General features: G+C 52.6%; 1 protein-coding gene and 1 long non-coding RNA gene across 3 annotated transcripts in view; one reads left to right on the top strand and one right to left on the bottom strand.

Annotated features, from left to right (window-relative positions):
* Positions 1-15,511, top strand: part of IGF2BP1 (insulin like growth factor 2 mRNA binding protein 1) — a 40,154-nt gene extending 24,643 nt beyond the window's left edge. The window contains exons 3-15 of one of the 2 annotated variants that reach the window (XM_047081092.1): positions 952-1,000; positions 1,531-1,582; positions 3,866-3,929; positions 5,526-5,807; positions 6,723-6,857; positions 7,521-7,643; positions 8,928-9,063; positions 10,545-10,667; positions 10,999-11,118; positions 11,687-11,761; positions 13,086-13,217; positions 13,466-13,579; positions 15,419-15,511. In XM_047081092.1, coding sequence (XP_046937048.1) covers positions 952-1,000; positions 1,531-1,582; positions 3,866-3,929; positions 5,526-5,807; positions 6,723-6,857; positions 7,521-7,643; positions 8,928-9,063; positions 10,545-10,667; positions 10,999-11,118; positions 11,687-11,761; positions 13,086-13,217; positions 13,466-13,579; positions 15,419-15,511 — 1,498 coding nt within the window. The remainder of the gene's footprint in view (positions 1-951; positions 1,001-1,530; positions 1,583-3,865; positions 3,930-5,525; positions 5,808-6,722; positions 6,858-7,520; positions 7,644-8,927; positions 9,064-10,544; positions 10,668-10,998; positions 11,119-11,686; positions 11,762-13,085; positions 13,218-13,465; positions 13,580-15,418) is intronic. The other variant, XM_047081093.1, reaches the window with a different exon arrangement.
* A 107-nt stretch (positions 15,512-15,618) lies between these two features.
* Positions 15,619-18,641, bottom strand: LOC124513264 (uncharacterized). Its single transcript, XR_006962338.1, has 2 exons — positions 18,489-18,641; positions 15,619-16,814 (listed from the first exon to the last, which is right to left on the bottom strand). It is a non-coding gene; the product is annotated as an uncharacterized LOC124513264 (long non-coding RNA).
* Positions 18,642-23,660: the final 5,019 nt, after the last annotated feature.

Here is a 23,660-nt window from a genome sequence, read left to right as displayed (position 1 = left end):
GGGAGTCAACTCTGAACCTAAAAGCCTTCCTGCAGGTGCCGGGCCGGGGCCGGGGGGTGGGGGTGGGGGTGGTGGGGAGACTACATTTTTAAGAGGTATTTGAAAGCTGGGAAGTAGAGGGTGTAGTCATTTGGGAGGAGGAGTGGTCGTGATGATGTGTTGTGTGTTAACCATCTGGCCAGAGCATTCCAAGAGGCCTCTGTTACAACAGTTCTGAGTACTTGAAGCTCTTTGCTAAGCTCTAATATTACCTAACAGCACCTTAAACCCTGTGAATAGGGATTATTCCCCTTTTACAAAGAAAGGAAAGTGAGCCTCAAAGAGGTCAAATTTTAAGAACAGTGCTGTTAAAAGTGGAATACAGATTTAAATCCATACCTGTATAAAAACCACTTGACGACCGCACTATTATCCTGCTGTAATTTGGGTGCACGTATGTCTCCCCTAATAAATGGTGAGCACCTTGAGGCCAGGGACTTTGTTTTGTTTATCGCCGGGTCCCCAGCATCTAGAGCAAAGTCCAGCGCGAAGTAGGCAGCAATTAAATAGGTAGCAAGATCAGTGACTGATGTTTTCTGTAGCAGCTTTGTATTCCAAGTGCCTGAAACGTAGTGGGAGGTAAAAGACGCTTACTGGAGAAAAGGATCAGTAACACCTCAGTAGAGGGCTAGACACAGCAGATGTGAGTTTTAGGGAATTCCGCGGCCCTGGTGCTTTTAGGGCATCTGGTTTCAGGTTTCCCATCTGTGGTAACACTGATAATTTACTCTCGAGAGTGAGGCACCCCTGCACCAATTCTGTATCCCCAAAGGTTATCATTCTTGGATTCTCAGACTTTGGTGTTGAACAGAAGGGAGGGAGCTAAAGACTGAGGCAGGGATTAAACACCTCGAGGTCAGAGGCTCCTGAAGCATCCGGAGCCGTCACTAATCCTGTTCCTTCTAATTTCAGGAGTCGGAAAATCCAGATTCGAAATATCCCACCCCAGCTTCGTTGGGAAGTAAGTGATTGGGGGAGACTCAGTGGGTGGGGTAGCGGAGACCGGAAGGGAAGTCCTGGTCAGTCTGAGTTGGTAGAGACGACTGGGGAGGTTCCCTGGTGGCCTGGGAGTAGGCCAGGGCTGCTGGTGCTGTGGAAGGTTGCTTGGATCTCATCCTCAGCCTAGGACTACCAGTGTTAGCCCTTTGGGCTTGGCCCTGTGGTGAGAGGCGTTATGGAGGTGGGTAGGATGTTCCTCGGGCCCCAAACTTAATGATGGCAGAAATTGACTCAGGGACCCTGGCGGCCCAAGTCCACTTCCAAAACAGCCCTTAAATGCTTTTTTGTGCTCAAGCACATTTCTGTAAAGATACCCTGAAAGGTCACTGCTAGTGTCGATACCCCGGAAAGGGTAAGCCGAACGGGTAGTATTCAATCCCCATCTAAGGCTCGGCCTGGGCCTATGCTTTGGCGTGAGGGGTGTCCGGGGCTGGCTTTGTCTCAGTTCCTGGGATGCCCAGAGTAGCCTTCCTCCCTTCTCTGTGCTCCTAGGTGCTGGATAGCCTGCTGGCCCAATATGGTACAGTGGAGAATTGCGAGCAAGGTAAGAGTGCAGAGGGGGTGGGTGGCGGGGAAGGAGGGTAGGAGTTGGGGGGGGATCTTGTTTGCTTCCTTTTCCGTGACCACATCTACCCGGTGTACCGAAAGAAGACAGGCAGAATATGGCTTGGAGGGAGATACACCACACGGGGGCTGTGGGCATGTTCTCCTAGCTTGGACTGGGCCGTTTATCTCTGGGACGGGTTTCTCCTGTGAGTGAGCAAGGTGGCTCATTTCCAGCATGGTGTCCCTAGGCCCCATAGGGATCAAGCACAGTAGAATGGGGTCCCGCTGTTTTAAAAGCCGTAGTTTAAGAATGGAAATTGGGCGCTCGGCCCGAGTATGTCTTCAGCCCTTTTACTTTAAAAGCTTCGTGATTCTTTGTGTTTGGCTGGACTCGTCTGTCAACTGGTGGTCTCTTTTTAGAAGCTCTGATTGTCAGGTGCACGTCTTGGGTCAATAATAATTAAAAAAAAAAAAGCCGAGGATTTATTCCTTGGCACATAGTGATGAGGAGGCATAGTCTTTGAAGAGTGGGCCCACAGCAGAAATAATAAGAAAGCGGTCTAGGTCAGAGCACATTTGGCTATGATTTCTGAAGATTCTCCATTGTTTAAGATTATAAATAAGTTTCAGAAGAAATGAGCTAAAATGTGGAGTGATTTTGGTTGGACATATAATGGTAGAGCTTGGCCAATAGAAAAGCTTGTACTATTTGAGTTTGTAGTTCTTCAAGGAATGTGCATCATCAGCTCGTGAAGATTTAAAATTTCCTCTCAAGTCTCCATGGAAAGGTACGAGCTAGAAACCACTCTAGATGGAAATATGTGCCTGTACCAAGGTCAAGGCCCATCAAACAGGATCTCCTGCTCTGATCCTGTAGCTTGCCCTTTTATCATAAATATTTGCCAGGACACGACTGGGCACACTGATAACCATTGCCCGGTAGTGCTCATGTGTTAGACTAATGACGGAGTTATTCCTGGACAAACAGCAAGACGGAGCCCTGGCTTGGGAGCACATCGTGAGCCTCACCGGGCAGCCCGGCAGGAGCCCACATGAGTTTAAATCGGTGTGGGGCTCACCAGGGAGCGATGGCACGAGGAACTGTATCAGGAGGGGACGCCTGCTACCTGGAGGAGAGAAGAGAGTGGGAAATGTTTGGTTTTGCTGGACAGCAGAGTCTTCGAGTGTCAATTTTCCTTTCTGTCCACCGCATTTAAGATCGTTACCCCTCACCACCGCTTCCTTTACCCTGATTTACATTTCTCCATGGCCTTGATCAATCTGTGATGCTCCCGTAGAATTTGCTTATTGTGCTTAGTGACGTCTGTGCCAGCTGGAACGTAAGCTCTGGGAAGGCAGAACTTTCGTTGGTTTCGTTCATGACTGTGTGTCAGTTTAACTGGAAAGATGATGATTCTTGGAGAATCTCCCTCACCACTGTGGTGGGAGAGCTCTGTGGAGGAAGGCCAGAGGGGCTAAAGAGTGGTCTGCACTAAGGATTTGTGGCCCACTGACTCATCCTCAGCATGGTTGGGAGAGAGGCGTGGTTTTTGTCAAGTGTCCTCCACCCCAGGGCTGAGCAGGCCCAGGAGACCCCAAATCAAAAGACAGTGGTGCACGAGACAGGTTAATTTTATTAATTTAAAATGAGAAGTATGTCCCCAGATCGCCTGGAATTCTAACGTCCAGCCCAGTCTCCCGTAGGAAAGAGTATATGGTAATCAAATGAAGACCAAGGGGTTTCATGATGAGAGCCTAGGACGTTGATGGGATTAATGGCATGTGCCATGAAGTCATGATAGATTGCATGTGTGTTTTCCCCTGTCAAGATCTTTGGAATGCCCCATCAGGACATTGGCTTGCCAATCTCTGTGTGTGTGGAGTTTTAACTAGTTTAACTTCCCAAGAATAAATTTGTATCCCAAGCCAGGTGTGTGTGTGTGTGTGTGTGTGTGTGTGTGTGTGTGTGTGTGTTTTCCTGCCGCCTAACTGCTGATGTGTTGATCACACCCTTTTATTGCCCAGATTCTGAGGGGCTGGGTAGGGACAATCAAAGGAAGACACAGAAAGGAAAATGCAAAAAAAGTTAATTTCAATTTTCCAGTTCTGGTGAGAGGGGCCTAAATTAGGGGAAGTATTTTGCCTTGTCATTCAGCTCTTTCCTTCTCATAACACATGTAACTTCTCATAACCTGGAAAGATGAGCTTTTAACACTTGGGGTTCATCGGTGGCATCTGCAGATCTCAGGCTCTAACCTTGGCCTCTGTTTTGCTCCCCCAGTGAACACCGAGAGTGAGACGGCAGTGGTGAATGTCACCTATTCCAACCGGGAACAGACCAGGCAGTGAGTGGGCCGGAAAGTGGGGCAGGGAGGGTCTTTTGTGGGGTATTGGGAGCCAGGTACCCCTGCTTCCACAGGCTTGGGGTCCTGGCAGGCGGGAGTTACTCCTTCGGTTCGGTTATGGTGATAGCCAATCCCAGACTCTTGTCTGTTGGTTCAGGGATCTCAGAGGTACAGAAACTCAGAAACTCAGGGATCGATAGCAAACACATGGAAGGGAACGGACCCAAAGACCTCCCAGGAAAGGTATACCCTGGAAGTGCAGAGGGCCTTTGCTGTGTTGAGGGCTCCATCTAGTGGTAGTCGGGAGGAACTGCGAGCTCTACAAAAGGGATTTGTTCATCTTCTGATGTGGCGGGGGCAGACATTTTATTGCGGTGATGCCATGAGCCCAGTTTATGCCTTTTGCAGGATCCTTTTTGTCCCGCCACACCCACGATTTCTAGCTCCTTAAGCCCTTGGGCTGAGCAATTACACTTCTCACCCACTGGTGCTGACAGAGTTTGTACATTTTGTGCAGGTACTCATTTATATCCGACCCGTTACGGGCCTTCTGCCACATTTTGCTTTTGGTGGCTTTCTTGTTCCTGCGGCAGGCCACCTTTATCTTTTCGGTGCCCTCCAACCTAGTGTTAACGTCGTAAAGTCCCACTACTTCCTCAAATAACCACTGTCTTTTCTTCTTTATTTATTTTTTTATAAAAGTGTATTTATCTTTATGTAATCTCTACACCCAACGCGGGGCTTGCATTCACGACCCTGAGATCAAGAGTCACATGCTTTTCCAGCTGAGCCAGCCAGGCGCTCCTAAATATTTTTCAAAGTAATCTCTCCTCCCAGCGAGGGGCTTGAACTCATGACCTCGAGATCAAGCGTTAGCATACTCTGGCGACTGAGCCAGCCAGGCGTCCTGCCCCCATTTTCCTTTTGGCTGGCTCATCGGCTCAGATGGCTCAGAATTTTCTGGAAGTCCCTACTGCCCCTTGTGGCCAGTGTATGGTCCTTAGCCTGGCTTTGAACGTCACGGCAACACTCCCCTCTGGCTGTTGTTGCCTTGTTGATATTTCTAACCTGCATCAGCCAGTGTGGGGCTGGATGGAGCACGTCTTCCTGCACAGGGGTGAAGAACACCCCAGGTTTGCAGACATTTCCAGATACACTTAAACTCCTGCTTCCAAGTGGTAAGCGGGGCGCTGTGGCTCTCTCTCTTTTTTTTGTTTTCGTACGGTTTCCTCAAACATGGGAGGTGCCAGACTCAGCAGGTGCAAAAACGAGCCTCTTGTGTCATCCTCTTTTTATCTGTTAACATTTATTCACCATCACGACCTGCGATTCTCACGTGAGTCTTATGATTGAAATTATTATGTGGCTGAAATTCACGAGCCCGATGGAAACCACCTACGTAGGTTTCCCTTCGATGTCATCAGCCATTTAGACTGGAAAGTTCTCTGAGGTGGAGGTTGGAGGGGGGGGGCACGTGGTCATCTCCCTGGCTTTTAGCGGGTTCCAGGTTGGAACCCAGCGTGCTTTACATGCGGAGGGCATTTGCTGTGACTGGCATGGATTGGTGTGACCGGTAGATTCTCCCTCTGTCCCCAGAGCCATCATGAAGCTGAATGGCCACCAGCTGGAGAACCACGCCTTAAAGGTCTCCTACATTCCCGACGAGCAGATAGCACAGGGTCCTGAGAACGGACGCCGAGGAGGCTTTGGCTCTCGGGGTCAGCCCCGCCAGGGCTCCCCTGTGGCGGCGGGGGCCCCGGCCAAGCAGCAGCAAGTGGACATACCCCTGCGGCTCCTGGTGCCCACCCAGTATGTGGGTGCCATCATTGGCAAGGAGGGGGCCACCATCCGAAACATCACGAAACAGACCCAGTCCAAGTGAGTCTTGGCTGCTGGGAGATGGAGATCGGGTGCCTCCGGGAAGCACACCGAGGAGCCCCAGTATTGACCTCTTAGGAAATGTCGCCTGGAACGCGTTCCCTTTTCTCTGTGTTCGTTCGGGGGTCGCTGCTTCCAGTCACGGCCTCCTAGGAAGTCAGGGGCCGGTAGGGGTGGGGGTGGGGGTTGAAAAGGCCTGGGGCGGGCCATTTGGTGGCAGCGGCTGGGCCGCACAGACCTTAGAGGGGTTCTGTAATTTCTTGTAGGAAGGTCTCATCGGGCAAACCTAGTCTTTGTGAGTCAGCCCCTCCTTGGTGTTCTGTGGTTTCAGTACTGCCTGTTGGTGGCCGGAGGGCTGGGCAGCCTGGCCAAAGTCGGCCCTCAGTAACAGGTCATGATCCTGCCCCATCGCCCATCCACCTCGGCTGCTCCTCTAATCCCTTTAAAAATTTTTTTTTTCCAGTCGCATATAGTTGACCCCTCTTCTCTAATCTTTATGGCTGATCAGCGTACTCTGGAAAAGAACGGGTCACGTCATGTCCTTATCGCGAAGGCATCCTTTAGTATTTACTTTTAATTTGGGACAGCGCGCCTTCCCTTTATAGTTGTGCGCGGGGCGGGATCCAGAATTTAAGGGAGAAGTGCAGCTTTAGAGCCGTGGGCTGATGTCCGCCAACCCCATGTTCCCACCCCAGGTGCCACCGTTGTCCCTCCCCACCTCCTGGTTGAGACACAATCCGGAGCAGCAGGCTGGCCGGGTTTCCCTGGCCCTTTCTCTGCCCCTCCCATTCTTCACTTGGACGTGTTCCAAGGGCCCCTTCTGTACCTTCGGTTGAGGAAAGGTGGCCGGGAGTGCGAAGACGACCCCGGGTTTCACCAGGGACGCCTAACCGTCTTTGACCTTGTGGTCCTCAGGATCGACGTGCACAGGAAGGAGAACGCAGGCGCTGCGGAGAAGGCCATCAGTGTCCACTCAACCCCGGAGGGCTGCTCCTCTGCGTGTAAGATGATCTTGGAGATTATGCACAAGGAAGCGAAGGACACCAAAACGTAAGGCTTTCGCCCGGCGTGTCTTGTAACGGGAGGATTGCCACTTCCCCCACCCCAACTACGAACTGTTAGCAAGAATGGCGATAAATAAGACGTAAACTGGGAAACGAGGTTCTCTTTCCCACAAGGAACACCCTGTACGTATCCTCTTCGCGTTCCCGTGAACTCACGGGTGTTTGTACACCGACGTGCTGTGCACAGGTGTATGTGTGCACACGTACGTTGTAGCACAAATAGGGTCCTGATGAACGTGTTCTACAGTTGGCTGTTGCACTTAACGTGGATCAGTAATCCTAGACCCACCTCATTCTTTTTTTTTTTTTTTTTTTTCATTTTTAATTGCCTGGAATTCGGTAGTCCGTGACGACCCCAGTATACGGTTGGATGAGTTTAACAGGCATACACCTGCGAAGCCATCGCCCCACTTCTGTAACGAGCATAGCCATCGCTCTGGTTGTCCTTCTTCCCCTTGGCAGCCCAGCCCCACTCCCACATTTCCGTAGCCCTCAGCAGCCACCGCTGTGCTGGTTCTCGGCATCTTTTAAAATGTAACTCTGTGCTTTTGTGCTTTGTCCCGGAAACCCCACGTCTGTGGGGGCAGGATGATCGAGTCTGAGCGTGGCCTGCCATTTAAGGAACTCTTAACCCTCACTTCTTCCCAAGGGCCGACGAGGTTCCCCTGAAGATCCTGGCCCATAACAACTTTGTGGGGCGGCTTATTGGCAAGGAAGGGCGCAACCTGAAGAAAGTGGAGCAGGACACCGAGACGAAAATCACCATCTCTTCGTAAGGCTCTCGTTTGCCTCTTTATTTATCAAAGGACTTTCAGAGCATGAGCAGGGGGGAGGGGCAGAGATTTTTGTTTGAAATTGTTTAATGTTTGTTTGTTTGGTTTTTTTTTTGTGAGAGAGACAGAGCATGGGCAGGGGAGGGGCAGAGAGAGAGAGGGAGACACAGAATCCGAAGCAGGCCCCGGGCTCCGAGGCATCAGCGCAGAGCCCGACGCGGGGCTCGAATCCACAAACCGCGAGTTCGTGACCTGAGCCGAAGCCGGACGCTTACCTGACTGAGTCACTCAGGCGCCCTGAGAGTATTTTTTGTAATGTTTATCTGTTTTTGAAAGAGAGACCGAGCAGGTGAGGGGCAGAGAGAGAGAGAGAGAGAGAGAGAATCCCAAGCGGGCTCTGTGCTGTCAGCACAGAGGGCTCGAACTCAACGAACCCTGAGATCATGGCCTGAGCCGAGATCAAGAGTCGGACACTTAAACCAACTGAGCTACGCAGGCGCCCTGAGGGAGAATCTTGTGGGGCTGAGCCCCAGTCACAGAGTCGGACGATCAACTGACCGAGCCTCCCAGGCGCCGCTTTATGAGTGGGATGCCCCAGGGGCTCAGGGTCAGCAGTATTTCATGATTGAGCCTCAGTACTTGGCCCCTCAAGTTGGATGCGGTTTCTGCCTATTGAGGGGTAGTCAGCGAAGTGGCAGAGAGCACTTCTCTCTGTGAGGGCTGGTGGTGTGGGAGTGCCTCCCTTCAGCCCTCCGGCCTGTGTCTCAGAGAGCCTGCGGCCAGGAGCCAGGGCCTCGGGGTTTCAGACCTACCTGCCAGGCTGAGAAGGGGCCCGACCTAGGTCCTATTCTGAACCGGGACGGAGCGTGTGCTCTACCTGTGCAGCGGCCTTGCCTCTCCGGCAAGAAACAAAGCCAAGCAGCTCGATTAGGTGGGTCTTTGGTGAGCACTGTGCCTTATGGACTTGCTCTGCTCCAGAAGCACAGGAAGTGGATTGCCTTGGACCACGGGGGAACGTTCCGGTCCTGAGCATCTTCCTTTCCTGGTTTTACCGGTGGTGAAAACCTGTCTGAGTGGACTCCTTGCAAATGGAGGGGTGTTTTCCTCTCCCTGGCACCGTGCCCCCGGCCTGGGTTCCAGACCGAACGCCAGAGACCAGGAGCTACTTGCCAAAAGTGAAACAGCCTGCAGACACGGTTTCTGTGGCTAGTTACAAGCCGGGGTCCGCTCCTGGCCCCGGCCGGTCAGTGTGGAAAGGTGACTCAGCTCTGCTCTCCCACCAGGCTGCAGGACCTCACCCTCTACAACCCCGAGAGGACCATCACCGTGAAGGGGGCCATTGAGAACTGCTGCAGGGCCGAGCAGGAGATCATGAAGAAAGTTCGGGAGGCCTACGAGAACGACGTGGCTGCCATGAGTGTGAGTGCCTCGTGCCCCTGCTGACCGCTCTCCGAGCCTGAGCCACGGCAGAAGGGGGTCTCCATGTGGGGTGGGGAGGCCACGTGCTTTTGGACCTCCATTCCTCAGAGTCTTTTAAGTGTAATTAATTGAGATTCTTTATCGGATTCCTGGGGCGGGTCTCCTCTTGGGCTTCAAGGTCCGTGATCTTCCTGTACAATTGGTGTTGGCGTGTAGTTCGGTGAGAAGGGTCCGTTATTTTAATCTGATCAAAAAAAATTTTTTTGGTATTTATTTTTGAGAGAGAGAGGGAAACAGAGCGCGAGAGGGGGAGGAGGGGCAGCGAGAGAGAGGGAGTCACAGAATCCGAAGCAGGCTCCGAGCTGTCGGCACAGCCCAGTGTGGGGTTCGAACCCACGGACTATAAGATCATGACCTGAGCCGAAGTCGGATGCTCAACCGACTGAGCCACCCAGGTGCCCCTAAATTTTTTTCTTAAGTTTATTTATTTATTTTGAGAGAGACAGAGACGGTGTGAGTGGGAGAGGGATAGAGAGGGAGACAGAGAATCCCAAGTAGGCTCCACGCTGTTAGCGCAGAGCCCATCGTCTGATTTTTATCGTATTTTTAAATTTTATTTTATTTATGATGAACAGGCTGTAAATTTTTTTTTTTTTAACGTTTATTTATTTTTGAGACAGAGAGAGACAGAGCATGAATGGGGGAGGGTCAGAGAGAGGGAGACACAGAATCCGAAACAGGCTCCAGGCTCTGAGCTGTCAGCACAGAGCCCGACGCGGGGCTTGAACTCACGGACCGCGAGATCATGACCTGAGCCGAAGTAGGACGTCCAATCGACTGAGCCACCCAGGCGCCCCTGTAAATTTTGTTTTAACGTTTATTTATCTTTGAGAGACAGAGAGGGACAGAGCACCAGTGGGGGAGGGGCACAGAGAGAGGGAGACACAGCATCTGAAGTAGGCTTCAGGCTCTGGGCTTGAACCCACAAACTGTGAGATCTTGACCTGAGCCGAAGTCGGACACTTAATGGACTGAGCCACCCAGGCACCCTGCCCCTCCCCCCATCATCTGATTTTTAAGGGGAGGGAGGATGGTGGGTATGGGAAGAAAGGTGAGTCCTGGAAGTTAATGGACATCTGTCCTCGCTGTGCCTTCTCATAGGAATGTTCCAGTGCAGGGTTTAGTGGGATAAACCACCAGAGATGGGGGGGGGGGGACGACATCTGAGGCTCTGTTGGACCCTTCTGGGGGGGGTGGCCGGTTCTTAGTCTAGGGATTATGTACCACGGCTCCCAAGTCCACACTCTATGTGTACGTGAGCGTGTATGAAAACCACAAGGACAGGCCGGTTTTGTGCAGGTACGGCACCCAGCACTCCTGTGTTGGCCGCCACCCCCCCCCCCCCCCCCCCCCCCGCCTCTGGGCTCAGCCAGGCCCCTGCAGGGTGAGCTGACCTCTTCCTCCTCACCTTCCTTCCCCAGCTGCAGTCGCACCTCATCCCCGGCCTGAACTTGGCGGCTGTGGGTCTTTTTCCAGCCTCGTCCAGTGCGGTCCCGCCACCGCCTAGCAGCGTCACTGGAGCGGCTCCGTACAGCTCCTTTATGGTAGGTGCAAGATCTCACCCCAGGGGACCCCGGGCCCTTCTGTGGCCTCCCTTTGGGCCCAACCCCCCGTGGGGGCCCGATGCTTGGGGATGCATTTGCAGGGAGAGGGAAGGGAGGTCTGGGATGCCCCCATCGTGCGCACTCCCGGCCGCTGGTGCTCTGCTGTGTGGATGGCGCCTCCTCAGTCCTTACTGGGCAGAGGGAGAGCCGGGGAGGGCATAGCCCCTGTTGGCCGCCCGCTGCCTGCGCCCTTCTGCCTCTAGGACGCGCCCCCCGGGTGTGGGAGGGCTGCACCCCTCGCCCATGCTAACGGCACCCCCTGTCTTGGCAGCAGGCTCCGGAGCAGGAAATGGTGCAGGTGTTCATTCCCGCACAGGCCGTGGGCGCCATCATAGGGAAGAAGGGACAGCACATCAAACAGCTCTCCCGCTTTGCCAGCGCCTCCATCAAGGTGACCTGCTCTGCCTGCCTCCGGGTCCCGCGAGGAGGGGAGCGTTCGCTTGCTGCCGTGGGCTCAGACCTCTGTTTCCCGACGCCCCGGGTGGCCCGCCCTGGGGCAGGGCCTCTTCCTCTCAGGGATCGCAGCCCCCTTTGCTTTTCACCTTGCCAGGGTCTTCCTTGCTTCCGGGCTCTCAGACGAGGGAGGGGGCGGGTGTTGCAGCGTAGAAAGCGAACTTGGGTTCTGGCACGGACTGACGTGGGTTCAAGCCCCCGTCTGCCCCTGAGCCAAGGACCTCAGCCTCTGGTTTGCTCACGACTGCGGAAGCCGAGGCCCCGGGCTCAGGGCGCCTGGCGCACAGTGCATGCTTTGCTAAGTGTCAGGCTGGCTCTACACCTTGGTCAGCCAGGGTCCAGGGCAGAGAGCAGGGAGAATCTTCCCTAGTGAAACTAAGCGGTTAAGTTTCATAAGCCTGAATCCATCTGTGGTCTTAGAGGAGCTGGTCAGACGCAGTGATCCTTCTCTGGTGAAGTGTGGGCGGTAGGGGGAGCCTCTTTGACCACCTCTGTTTGCTTTGTAGATTGCTCCTCCCGAAACTCCTGACTCCAAAGTTCGTATGGTCATCATCACTGGACCCCCGGAGGCCCAATTCAAGGTTCTCATCTTTGTTTTTCCAAGCCAGACCCGGGTGGGAGTCCCCCCCGGGTGGGAGGCTGGGTGGGAATGCAGATCCGCATGACGCTTTTGAAAAACGGTTTTTATCCATTTCTTGGAGTAATCTTTTTTTAAACATTATTTTTCAAAACGGTTTTATTTATTTAGGGGAAAGAGAGAGACACCGTGAGGGGGGGAGGGGAGGAGAGAGAGAGGGAGACACAGAATCTGAAGCAGGCTCCAGGCTCCGAGCCTGACGCGGGGCTCGAACTCGATAACGGTGAGATGAAGTCGAACGCTTAACCGACTGAGCCACCCAGGCGCCCCGATTTCTTTTTTTTTTTTTTTTTTTTTTTAATTTTTTTTTTTCAATGTTTACTTATTTTTGGGACAGAGAGAGACAGAGCATGAACGGGGGAGGGGCAGAGAGAGAGGGAGACACAGAATCGGAAACAGGCTCCAGGCTCTGACCCATCAGCCCAGAGCCCGACGCGGGGCTCGAACTCACGGACCGTGAGATCGTGACCTGGCTGAAGTCGGACGCTTAACCGACTGTGCCACCCAGGCGCCCCCGCCCCGATTTCTTTTACGTAATCTTTATACCCGGCGCGGGGCTCGAACTCCCGACCCTGAGATCAAGAGTCTCCCGCTCTACCGACTGAGGCAGCCAGGCGCCCCTGCAGGATAAAGCATTGCAGTGCTGCTTCTAGTTGGGCATCACACTTAATTTCTGTTGACTTCTGTTTCCTTCTTTACGGCTGAAGGTGAACAGGAATTCGGGACAGAAGGAAACCCTAGGGCTTGGCTTCTTCCTTGGGCTTTGCCTTAGTTACATCAAAGGAAGACCTTTGATGCCAAATTTCCTTCTCTGCTTTGTATCCATCGCTAAGTGCCTGCACTTCTGGTCACATAGCCCAAGAGCCGACAGTGAGCACATCCTGACCGAGGCAGCAGGGATGGAGAATGGGGACAGGCTCTTTAGGCTGTGTGCAGCAGTCCACAGCCTGTGCTCTGCGGCCTCATTCACGTCAATGGGGTCATCCCAGACCCTATGGGGATTTGTAGCTTATGAATTGTTCTGGGAGGTGTGGGTTCAGTTACTCTGCCCCGGCTCTCCGGTGTTACAAGCAATCAGAAGGAACAGGTCAATGCCACGACAATGGCATTTTCGGTCACCTGGGTAGATGGTTGATCTACCCCTGGGTGGGGCCTGGGGGGGCAGCAGGGGAGGGGCTGGAGCTTGGGGACCGGACATCTCTGTTTACCTCGCTTCCCTTTTCGTCGCGTGTATGGCCTGCTGATTAACAAGGATCTCCTCCTCTCAGGCTCAGGGAAGAATTTATGGAAAACTCAAGGAGGAGAACTTCTTTGGTCCCAAGGAGGAAGTAAAGCTGGAGACCCATATCCGGGTGCCAGCGTCAGCTGCCGGCAGGGTTATTGGCAAAGGTGGCAAAACGGTGAGCCTTGAGGGCCAGGCTGAAAGTTCTGGATCTTTGTCCTCAAACCCGACAGCTCTGCTCTGGCTTCCCTCTCCCCTACCCCGCACAACCTGAGGACTCCCGACGTGCTCCTTGACCTAATTCTCCTCCACAGCCCAGCTCTGGAGTCCTCTAGTTACCTGCTAGCGATTTGCCTCTTGTCCTTCCCTCCAACCCCACCCTTTCTTGATGGCGCCCTGAGCTTCTCTTCACCCCTGGCCACGCAGGTGAACGAGTTGCAGAATTTGACAGCAGCCGAGGTGGTGGTGCCCAGAGACCAGACCCCAGATGAGAACGACCAGGTCATCGTCAAGATCATCGGGCATTTCTATGCCAGCCAGGTACACGTGGCACACCCCCCCCCCCTTTTTGCGGGAGAGCGGCAGGAGCGCAGGGATCAGAGAGGGAAGACTCCAGATGTTGACCTCCATGGCCTGGATGAATCCGGTGGACTCTGCCTGCCTCTGGGCTGGCTCAGTTTTCTTTTAATTTGTTTTGAGAGAGAAAGAAGAGGGGCAGAGAGAGGGGAGAGAGAATCCCAAGCCATCTCTGCGCTGTCGCGTAAGCCTGAGGTGGGGCTCGAACGCACAGACTGTGAGACCGTGACCTGAGCCGAAATCAAGAGTCGGACACTTAACCGACCGAGCCACCCAGGCGCCCCTGGGTCATTCTTTTCTAGGTGTAGGAGTGTGACGTGTAGATGTCTTATTTCCTCTTGAGGCTGTAGGGAGAACGGTCTGAGGATTTCATATATGATATATATCCTATGTAATAACCAGTATGTATTCTGTATTCTTGGTCATCAACTAAGGGTCTTTCCTGTTGTCTAACCTTAGTGCCTCGCTAACACCTTGTGCACAGGATGAGAAAGGAAATTGGTATCACCCCCTCCCCCCGCCAAGTCTTGTTTGTGAAATAATAATGCCAATAACAACATTCTGGATGGCCCTTCCCCAGTACAGTCCCTTAGCCTTTCTCACAATGACTTTTCCATCCCTGCTTCCTGTTCTTCCACCGTCCCATTGCGGAACTCCCCACCCCCACCTCCAGGGAGCCGGTCGGCACTGCCCAGCATTGGGACTGACCCCAGAGCCTGCAAAGGAGAATGGATGTCGGGGTCAAATGCCCTGTACTTCGAAAAGTCAGGCAAAGGATGACCGGAAGGGAGTGAGGTTTTCCTAATATCCTCCAGTGTCGGAACCGGAAGGGGTACGGGGGTCTTTGGACGCAACCCCTTCCTCTTAGAGGACAGACGTTTCACAGCAGGCTTGTGGCCCGACCGACACTGTCTAAGGCAGTACAGGAACCGGGAATCCGGGCTCTTGGTTCCCAGTGTGGTGTGGCTGTGCAGCAGCAGAAACGTGGGTTCTGGAGGCAGAGGCCTTGGAACTCAAAGCCCCCTGGCGTGGTCTTGTGCGCCGTATGGCTTTGGCTAACTTTTCTGGGACCGTCTTTTGAGAAGTATTAACGGTAGCGTCTGTGGCCGAGTCTGTTGCACCAAGCACCATTCTGTGTGGTTTACCTATATTAACTCGTGTAATCCCCACGATAGCCTCATTTTACGGATGGGGGTGTGAGCTTAAGAGGGTAAAGGACGTACGCAAGGATGCACAGGGCCAGGAGGTTTTCAGTACCGAAGCGGGGATGGTTTTCATCTGTTAGGATGAGGAGTAGAGAGAAGAGCTACGGAAGCCGTCCGCTCGGGGCTGACCGAGTAGGAAGTGATCTAAAAAAAGGGGAGTCCACCGTCTTGCCTCAACCTAGACCACCTTTCTGTTTAACCAAGAAACCAAGCACGCCGTGGGTGGGAGGACGCGATTCTGGCCACCGGTTCCGGGCGTCGCATTGTGCTGTTGATTTCCCTCGTGGAAACGTGTTCTTAGGGAAGGCGCCTTTGAGAAGGGGAGGGGAGAGACACCGATCCATTTTGTACGGTGGGGCTTCGGTGTCACTGCTGGTTTCTAAATCCGTCTCTGGACGTTTCGTTCTCTCTCCTGGGAACGTCGACGGGTGTGGTGGGGCTGTGGTCAGTGGGGAGGAGGTCTCCGAAGTTCATGACCCTCCGAGGGAGCACACACTCCTGGCGACTCCAGGAGGTTGATTCGGGGTTCCGCGGTACGTGTGGCAACTTTGTTAACCGGAGGCCCTCACTCCTGCCGTTCGTCTGTTTTTTCCTACAGATGGCCCAGCGGAAGATACGAGACATCCTGGCCCAAGTGAAACAGCTGCACCAAAAGGGACAGAGTAACCAGGCCCAGGCACGGAGGAAGTGACCAGCCCCTTCCCTTCGCGGCGACTCAAGGACAACGGGCTGAAGTCGAGAGCGCGTTCTCCCCAGCAGGCCTGAGAATGAGTGGGAATCAGGGACCCTTGGGCCGGGATGTAGACCAGGTTTGCCCGCTTGGCTTGAGGAAAGACGTTCCAGTGAGGAACCCTGATCCCTCGGCCCCACACGCCCAACCAATTGGCCCGACACTGCCCGCCCCTCAGGGTGTCACCATGGAAATTCTAGCTCAGGGTGCTTTTAAACGTGGATTGTTGAAGTAAGTTCTCCAGGTCCCACCAAGAGAGTGGGTCAGGCCCCAGTGGGAAGAGAAATAAAATTTCCTTCAGGTTTTTAAATCATGCAGAGGGGTGTTTTAATCAGCCTCAAAGGATGGTTTGCTTCTCAACCCGAAAATCCTTCCAGCCTTCTCCTACTTGGTTCGTTGATTAAAATACCTCTACTCTCGTGCCCTGACATAACCTCTTCCTATATAGCCTCTTCCTGAAGTCACGCTAATTGTTTTATCTGTACTGCTACCAGAAAAGGTGGGAACCAATGCATTGTTTTGCTTACGTTATTGACTCAGAGGAGAAGACACACCAGCATCTATAGTTTAAGTCCACTCCTTCCCTAACCGACCAGTAGGAACAGCAAGGAATAAAGAACGGGGGAGAGATGTGATTAAACTATATAGTAATCCACGTTTAAAAGGAGTGCCCTTATGGCCGATCTAGTCCAGATCGCCATCTTGAAAAATTGGCGCGATGAAAATGTTCTCCACTCTGTCGGGACTTCCCCACCGAGATTCCCTGCCCCATTCACGTCCTTCTCCCCATCTAGGTGCACATGGGCGGTAGTGAATGCTCGGCAGGGTAGGGGCTGACCACTGTACTGTCCCTGATTCCCACCATTCTCAGGCAGATTTTATATTTTTTTAAAGTCTATTTTAATGATTGGATATGAGCACTGGGAAGGGGACGTAACTCCCCTTGATAAAGTCTCAGTTCCATGGAGGACTTGAGTGGCCCCAAAGGCTGCCACTGTGCCCTCACTCCAGCCCGTGTGCTCCTATAAGGGCTGGTTCCCAGAGGCAGGGGTTGTGGGGCACTCCCCCGCCACGGCACTGTTCCCTCGGTGGAGGTGGGATGTGGAACCCAACCCCGAGCTCCCGGTAAAGCTGAAGTCCACCATCTGGCGTACGTTATGAATATTCAGTAAATGGGAGAGTATTTGCTTCTGTCGTTATCCCAGAGGCATATTTAACCGATGGCTTCTGCCTCCGTGAATCATCGGCATGACAAAAGTTGTGCCTAAAAAACAAAGTTCAAAATACCAGCAACCTTATGCACAAAGGGGTAAATAAGCTTAATTTATTAATTTCCCAGGCTCAGTAAGATCCCGTTGGAAGTTCAGCCCTTGTGGAAGACAGCAGCCATCAGTTGAATGAGGTTGGGCCTCCCCTCCTGATATACTGATTGTCAACGCATATCAGCCAGGTGGTGCACTTTAGTTAGCTACCTTGGACAATGCTATCAAGTGTGCTGGGAAGGGAGGAAGGCCTCTCTGCATGTGGAAAAGCCCATGCGTGGAGTCCCCTCCTTCCGACACTGCAACAACAACAGTAGTAACAACGAGACAACCATGACACGTGGGCGGAGTCAGTCAGGTAATGCTGTGCGCGAAGTAAACTACCTCAAGGTATGAAGTTACCTCAGCAATTACTTTCCTTTTTGTTCCCCCCACCTTTTTTTAACCTTTTTTTTTTTCTTTGCGGCTTGCTGATATTTTATATAAAAAAAGAAAAGCAAAGCAAAAGAGAAGCTGATAGTCTTGAATATTTTATTTTTTTAATGAAAAGAAAAAAAAAACGAGAAAGTTATGTTTCATAATTTCTTACAACATGAGCCAGTGTAAGCCTTTAGGATCTCTCTATGGAGAACAGGCCCTATGGGAAGGGCAGCAGGGGCTGGCTCTTTGGGAGGAGGCTGGGGCTCAGCGGCCCAAGGTGGAGAGAGCCCGGGGTGAGGCCCTGATCTCTGACCCCCAGATTCCTAAGCCACTGGCCTCTCCTGGGAAATCCCGCCTGCTGGGGATTCAGAGACCTAGCAGAGCTGTGGGCCTCCAGTGGCCAAACGGCCGTCCCCAGCCACCTGCTCATGGCGTCTCCTCTCTCCCTTTTTGGTTAAAGGGCATCCCAGCCAGTTCTCCCCACCAGTGGTGCTGTTGAGATATTTTTAAATAATTGCCTCCGTTTTATCGAGGAGTGAAATAATATCTAAAAAGTATACCCACTTAAAAAAACAAAAACAAAAAACCCTCTATTCTCTTTCTAGAAGTATGGGAGCCAAGATTCCGTTGGTGGAAGAGACACAGCTGCTCTCTTACCCTCAGAGAGGTCCACCTGGTTTGTCATTGCAGTCTTTTCTTTTTTTTGGTGTTGTTTTCATTTCAGTCCCATCTTGCTGTTCCTTTGGGTCTGCGTCAACAGACCCAAGGAGCAGACAGACGCTCAGATGATTGCCCCTTCGTCTCCTGTCATCTTTAGATTGATCTGATTGGTTCGAACAGTGGACCCAAACCTAAAGGAATTCTTGATTTAGGGTGGTGGGTGCAAGAAGGAGTAGGGGGGTATGGGAATGCGACTGGGGACAGGTTCCTGCCTCGCTCGTGTCTTATCCTTGCGTCCCCATGACATTCCTTTACAACCTCCAGAACTGTCTACCCCAAAGAGAGGAAGAAGCAGGAGAGCATTTAGGGGTGATTGAGCTTCCCACCTGCCCTAACCACAAAAAAAGGGTCTCCCAACTTCCATCTCTGGCTCTGTATGCTTTAGCCCAAAATGAAGCAGATAACGTTCAGACATCGGCCATTTGGTGATTTAAGGCGAATTTCCAGCAGCAAGCATGCTTTAATATCCGGTTCAAACTACCAGCAGAAAAACAAACAGCAAAAACCAACAAACAAAAAAAAACCACCCACAGTACCTGAAATGTGATTGTTGCAGTGTTCAGTTTCCTTGGGATCCTGCTCCCGTCACACCTTAAGCCCACGTCCTTTTCCTTTGGCTGGTTCAGCCCCCCGGAAGAGACCAGGAAGTGTGGCAAGGGGCTGTCAGACGTTAGTTGAATTAGGCACAGCCTCCACCCATCGCTGACATCTGCCCAGCAGGAAAGTTGTGAAAGCTACCCTATCAGAAGCAGAAGGAATATGGTTTGGTGGTTAAAGTTCAGCGGGATAAAGGGACCTGTCTTGGTGGGCCCGCCTTTGACCCTTAGGCTAGGTCTTGGGGCAGTGCCTTGCCCTCCTGCACATCACCTCCATTTCCCCGTCCTTGGCGAGATAAGTCAACGTGGAAAGCACTTGGGAGATTCGGATGATCAGAGAAAAGTGACTTTTAGAAAACCACTTCTATACTGAAGAGAGAGAGAGAGAGAGATATATATGTGTGTGTGTGTGTGCGCTACATATATATTTTTAAGAAAGGACCATCTCTTTAGGATATATTTTTTATTCTGTGGAACACACAAAAAAACCCAAATGGTTTGATTCACTTAACTTCAAAGCTGCATCTGCCAGTTACACCCGGATGGCTTTAATCCCCTCTAGGGTCTGGTTGCCTTTTGCAGTTTGGGTTGTGGACTCGGCTCCCCAGAAGGGTCTGGGTAGGAGAGAGCCATACGTAGGGACAGAGTTTTATCCCCTGTTGCCCTTTCCTGCCCTCCCCTGGGTCCTTGTCAAGTCCTTATTCCTTTCCTGTGAGCTCTCCACCTCCGGGGGGGGGGGGTGGTTGGGAGCTATTCTTAGGTATGCCTCACTATTGGCAGGAAAGACCCCATGTAAAACCCAGAGAGCACTGCGGGGAACACTCCAGGTGGCTCTGTGTCCGTTTTCCTCTGTGCCAAAGACAGACAGACAGACAGGGGCTGAGAGAGGCCGTTTCTGAATCCAAGCAGTAGCCATCTTTCGACGTATACTTGGGCCCTCTGAGAGGGGCTCCTGGAAACAGTGCGAGCTAAAGACGCGTCCCTTCCCTTCTGAGGCTCCTGGGGGACGTGGGGGCGGTGCTTAACTTGCCAAGGGGTAGGGAGCTGAGAAAGGGGTCCGTTGGCTCCTGGTTGCACTTTGGGGAAGGAGGGGAAGTTTGGGGCTCCTCCACGTGGGACTGCTCTCTGTCCCCTGCCCCCACTGCAGAGATAGCATGGCGAGTTCCCTTCAGGCCTGGCAGACTGGCAGCGAGGAGGGGCCTCAGTTAGCTCTCAAGGGTGCCTTCCCCTCCTCCCACCCCAGACATAACCCTCTGCCAAACTGGGAACCAGCAGTGCTATGTAACTACCTCACAGAGCCCCAGAGGGACCCCCCCCAGGCTTCCAGTTCACGCTGAAGCCGGCACCTCCAGTCACCCCTTTCCTCTCACCTCCCACCCGGGGAGGGGGGGGCGGGGAGGGGGGGCGATCTGTTTTCATTCTCCTGAAGTGTTTTACGGGGAGATCCTAGTGGCTTTGACATTCAAACCGCGCCACTGTTTTTTGCCTGTTTGTGGCAAACTGGTGCAAGGAAGACAGCACAGCCTGACCACAGTAATTGCAGGAAGATGGGAGACCTCCATGCCAGGGGACATAAAGCCATTTCCCTTCCAAACGCTCGATGACGTAGACGCAGAAACGTCTCTCTGGTACCCAGACTTCGAGTAACGCCAGCTGAAAGCTTCGGTTTCTTTGGATGCCTAAGGCTTCTCTGTCGGGGTACAGGGCAGGGAGGAGGCCTCGTGACCGAAGGTGAAGGTAGAGGGCGAGGGCCAGATCCCAACCTTGACCCTTGGGCCCGTGCACCTCCTTGGGGCACAGCCTGATGTGGGCACCATTTGCATGGTGTCTCAGCGTGGTTGAATCCGGACTGACGAGACATAGAAGAAGTTTTTGTTCTCTTAAACAGCAGGAAGCTCCTCGGGAGCGTGTGTTTTCGAGTTACCACAGGTGATGGATGCTACGAGTAGAAATGGATTAACTACCTCAATCCTTACAATAAGATTGGAACCGAGGGCAGGGACTCGTGCATAAGGGTATGAATCCTAGCCAGGAGAAGTGAGTTGAGGCTTGTGCCACAAAAAAGGTTTGTTCTTGAGGAACAGGCAGGCCTGCCAGGACTCCCCCCACCCCTGTCCAGGGGGCTGGGCGGTCTGGCAATTAGGTCCCCCCCCCCTTCCGCCTTCCTTGCCCGGGGGTCCAGCGTGTCACCCCTTTCCCTCCGGCTTGACCTCCGCTCACTTGCTCTAGCCTATCTCGTTGGACCAGAGAGGCTGGCTGGAGGTGAAATGGCCTGGAACCCATCACTCAGCCCTAGCGTCAGGAAGCCTGGGGAAGCCAGAGCTAAGACCTCTTCAACAGGGTTTCTTTGAGATGCTCCGCCTCCGCTGTGTCCTCAGTCTTCACAGGGGGGGCGGGGGGGGAGGGGGGGGAGGACAGTTGGCTCTAGAAGAGGTGGTGCGGGATCCTTTGTCCTGAGAGAGTCCAAGGCCCCCGGTCCTCTGGTCGCTCAGGCGTCTTTGTAGTCGGGGAGTCCACTGGGCGATCCCAGCCCCTCCCCACCCTCTAATGGACCTCCTCATAGAAGCCCCATTTCACTTTTGTTTTATCTACCTCTTAGCAAGACAATAGAGAGAAATTAGGTAGTGGCAACTCCACTTGCTTAGGTTAGGGGGGGAAAAAGATTTCTTTTTCCAAAGGAAAAAAAAAAATATTACCTTAAAAATACTTTCCAAAAAATTTAAAAAACCAAAAAAAAAAAAAAAAAAAGAAAGAGGGAGACATTTTCCAGTGACCACTGGATTGTTTTAATTCCCCAGACTTTTCTCTTTTTTTCCCCCGTAAATAAGTTTCACTCTTTGGCGAGTTTCTCCACTTGTTTAAGATAATGTGCTGTCCTAACTGGGACGGCGATCACAGTCTGCCCCCCCTGGCTTGTCCCACCCCTACACCCTGTTCCCACCAGTGAGTCTTACCTGCGCTCCTCCCCCTGACACCCTCCCGGCCAGGTGACTTCCGTCCCCCCAGCAAGAATAAAGACTGTGTGTGTGTGTGTTGGGGTGCTTAAGTCTTGACTCACCCTTTTCCCCCTGTGGGGGTTGGGAGGCCACTTGTAACACTTCCGTGTACATTTTATGTAACCCACTGCAATGTAAAGGTGTTCAAAATGAATTTCAGCAGATGATGAGTTAGCTTAATGAGTAAACATCCTCTGTCGCCACTTGGATGCTCCCCTTTTCTCCAGCATCTTCCTCCTGGTCCCGGAAACCAGAATAAGTCAGAGGAGCCCCCTCCCCAATGCAAAGTGAATTCGCATCCCGTCCTGAGACCCCTCTTAACTCAGGAGAGTGGAAGGTGTGTTTTTCTGGAATGCGGATCCTGGTGGCGGCCGGAAGGGGCTTCTGCATGTGACTGTGCTATCCCATTCTGTAATTCGCGGCCACTTTGAAAATTGTACCTGGCTGGAAGTCTGCCAGCCATCGCCACGGTATTTCGATTGTACCCTTTAATCTGTACTTTGCTTTGTCGGGGGAGGTGGGGCAGCTGACTCAGACTTTGCGAATTTGTTCTTTTGCTGGATGGGCGCTCCAGCTTTTCCCATGAAGGTTGTTTAAGCTACAGACCACTTCATTCTGCTGTTTTCAATTTCAAAAATAAAAAGGAAACTTCTATCGAAAGCTGCGTGCGCGTGTGTGTCTGTCTCGTCTCGTCTCGGGTGGGGGGTGGGTGGTGGTCTTTGGGGTCTGGTAGCGGAGATGCTCAGACCTCCAGCAGCCGACTTCAGTGTTGAGAGTCCTGGTTCCCAGGGACCAGAGTCACTCAAATGCAGACGAGGCCTTAAATTCACCGACAGCCAACAAGGAGTGGCCTTTAGACGGTGCCTTGCTGTTAACGTCCTTTGCATGTTGGAATACGGCCTCCGCCGTATTGCAGAATCGGTGCATGTTGGGGAATCAGTGCAGAGCAGTCTCCGTGGCTCTGGAGGTCAGGAAGAGGTATTGCCCTTCCTGACCCCTGCCCCAAGAAAAACTATGCAAATGGCTTCTTCCTTCCGGGTTTCCGTCACCCGCTACCGTGACCCTGCCCTCGCCTAGTTTCCTTTCTGAATGTCAGCAAGGTGGAGGGACACAACCTAGACTCCCAAGCGTGGCTCCCCGGATTCTTGGTCCAGCCCTTTCTGCCCTGGCATCTTTCAAAGATGACCTGATGGTACAGGGCGATACCATGCTTAAAGAAACGTTCTAGGCCATCTGTTCAGACCTAGGGCTGTTTGGACCCTGAATAGATGGGTCTAGCGCCAGTTACGGTGTTGTGAAATCTGATGTCAAGGGGACACGCTAAGAATGGAATGATCTGTCCCTCCTCCTTATGTCCGCCCTCGGTATTGGGCAGATCTGTGAAGATTTCGCTTCCCCCCCCACCTACGGGACGGTGGGGAACATTTGCTAGGAATGGTTATACCTGTCTTTTCTCCTAATCCTCTCTCTCCACATCTTTTCTTTTTTTCCCTAAGTAACCCAATATTTTTTTTTTTTTAGTTTATTTTGAGAGCGTGCGAGTGAGTGGGGGAGGGGCAGAGAGCGAGAGTGGGGGGTGGGGGGACGCAAGCAGGCTCCACGCTGTCAGCGCGGAGCTCGAACTCACGAACCCCGCAAGATCATGACCTGAGCCGAAACCACGAGTGGGATGCGCGATGCGCGACCGAGTGGGCCATCCTGGCTCCCCAAATCCAATCATGTTTACAAAAGGTTTAATTAAGGTGGATCTGGATAAGTTAAAAGTCATTAGGCTGGGTTTAGTGTTGGCGGTTATTTGTGCCCTCGCACATAAGGAGATCAATGTCGGGACATGATTTTCCAGTCTTGCTGGAAACTTCACGCAGGAGGTGAATATTTATTTGTTCCCTGCCCTGTTTCCGAAATCATTTTAAGGTGGCTGAAACACGGGGATGAAGCCCTGTGGACACTTTGCTGATAATGGTCAACGTTTGTTGGGATCAACAGTGTGCTTACACCCATTTAAGGCATTCGGGGCCTTACGTGACAGCGTGTTTAATTCTCCCAATAATCCTGAAATGAATGTTACTCCCCTTTTATACACAGAACCGAAAATCAGACAGGTTATGTTACTAAA

This window comes from Lynx rufus, unplaced genomic scaffold (assembly GCF_022079265.1).
Source record: "Lynx rufus isolate CCGP_SWC_20201006 ecotype Redwood Valley unplaced genomic scaffold, mLynRuf1.p SCAF_18, whole genome shotgun sequence".
In the NCBI taxonomy this organism is placed as follows: domain Eukaryota; kingdom Metazoa; phylum Chordata; class Mammalia; order Carnivora; family Felidae; genus Lynx; species Lynx rufus.
This window is presented reverse-complemented; position numbering and strand designations above follow the sequence as displayed.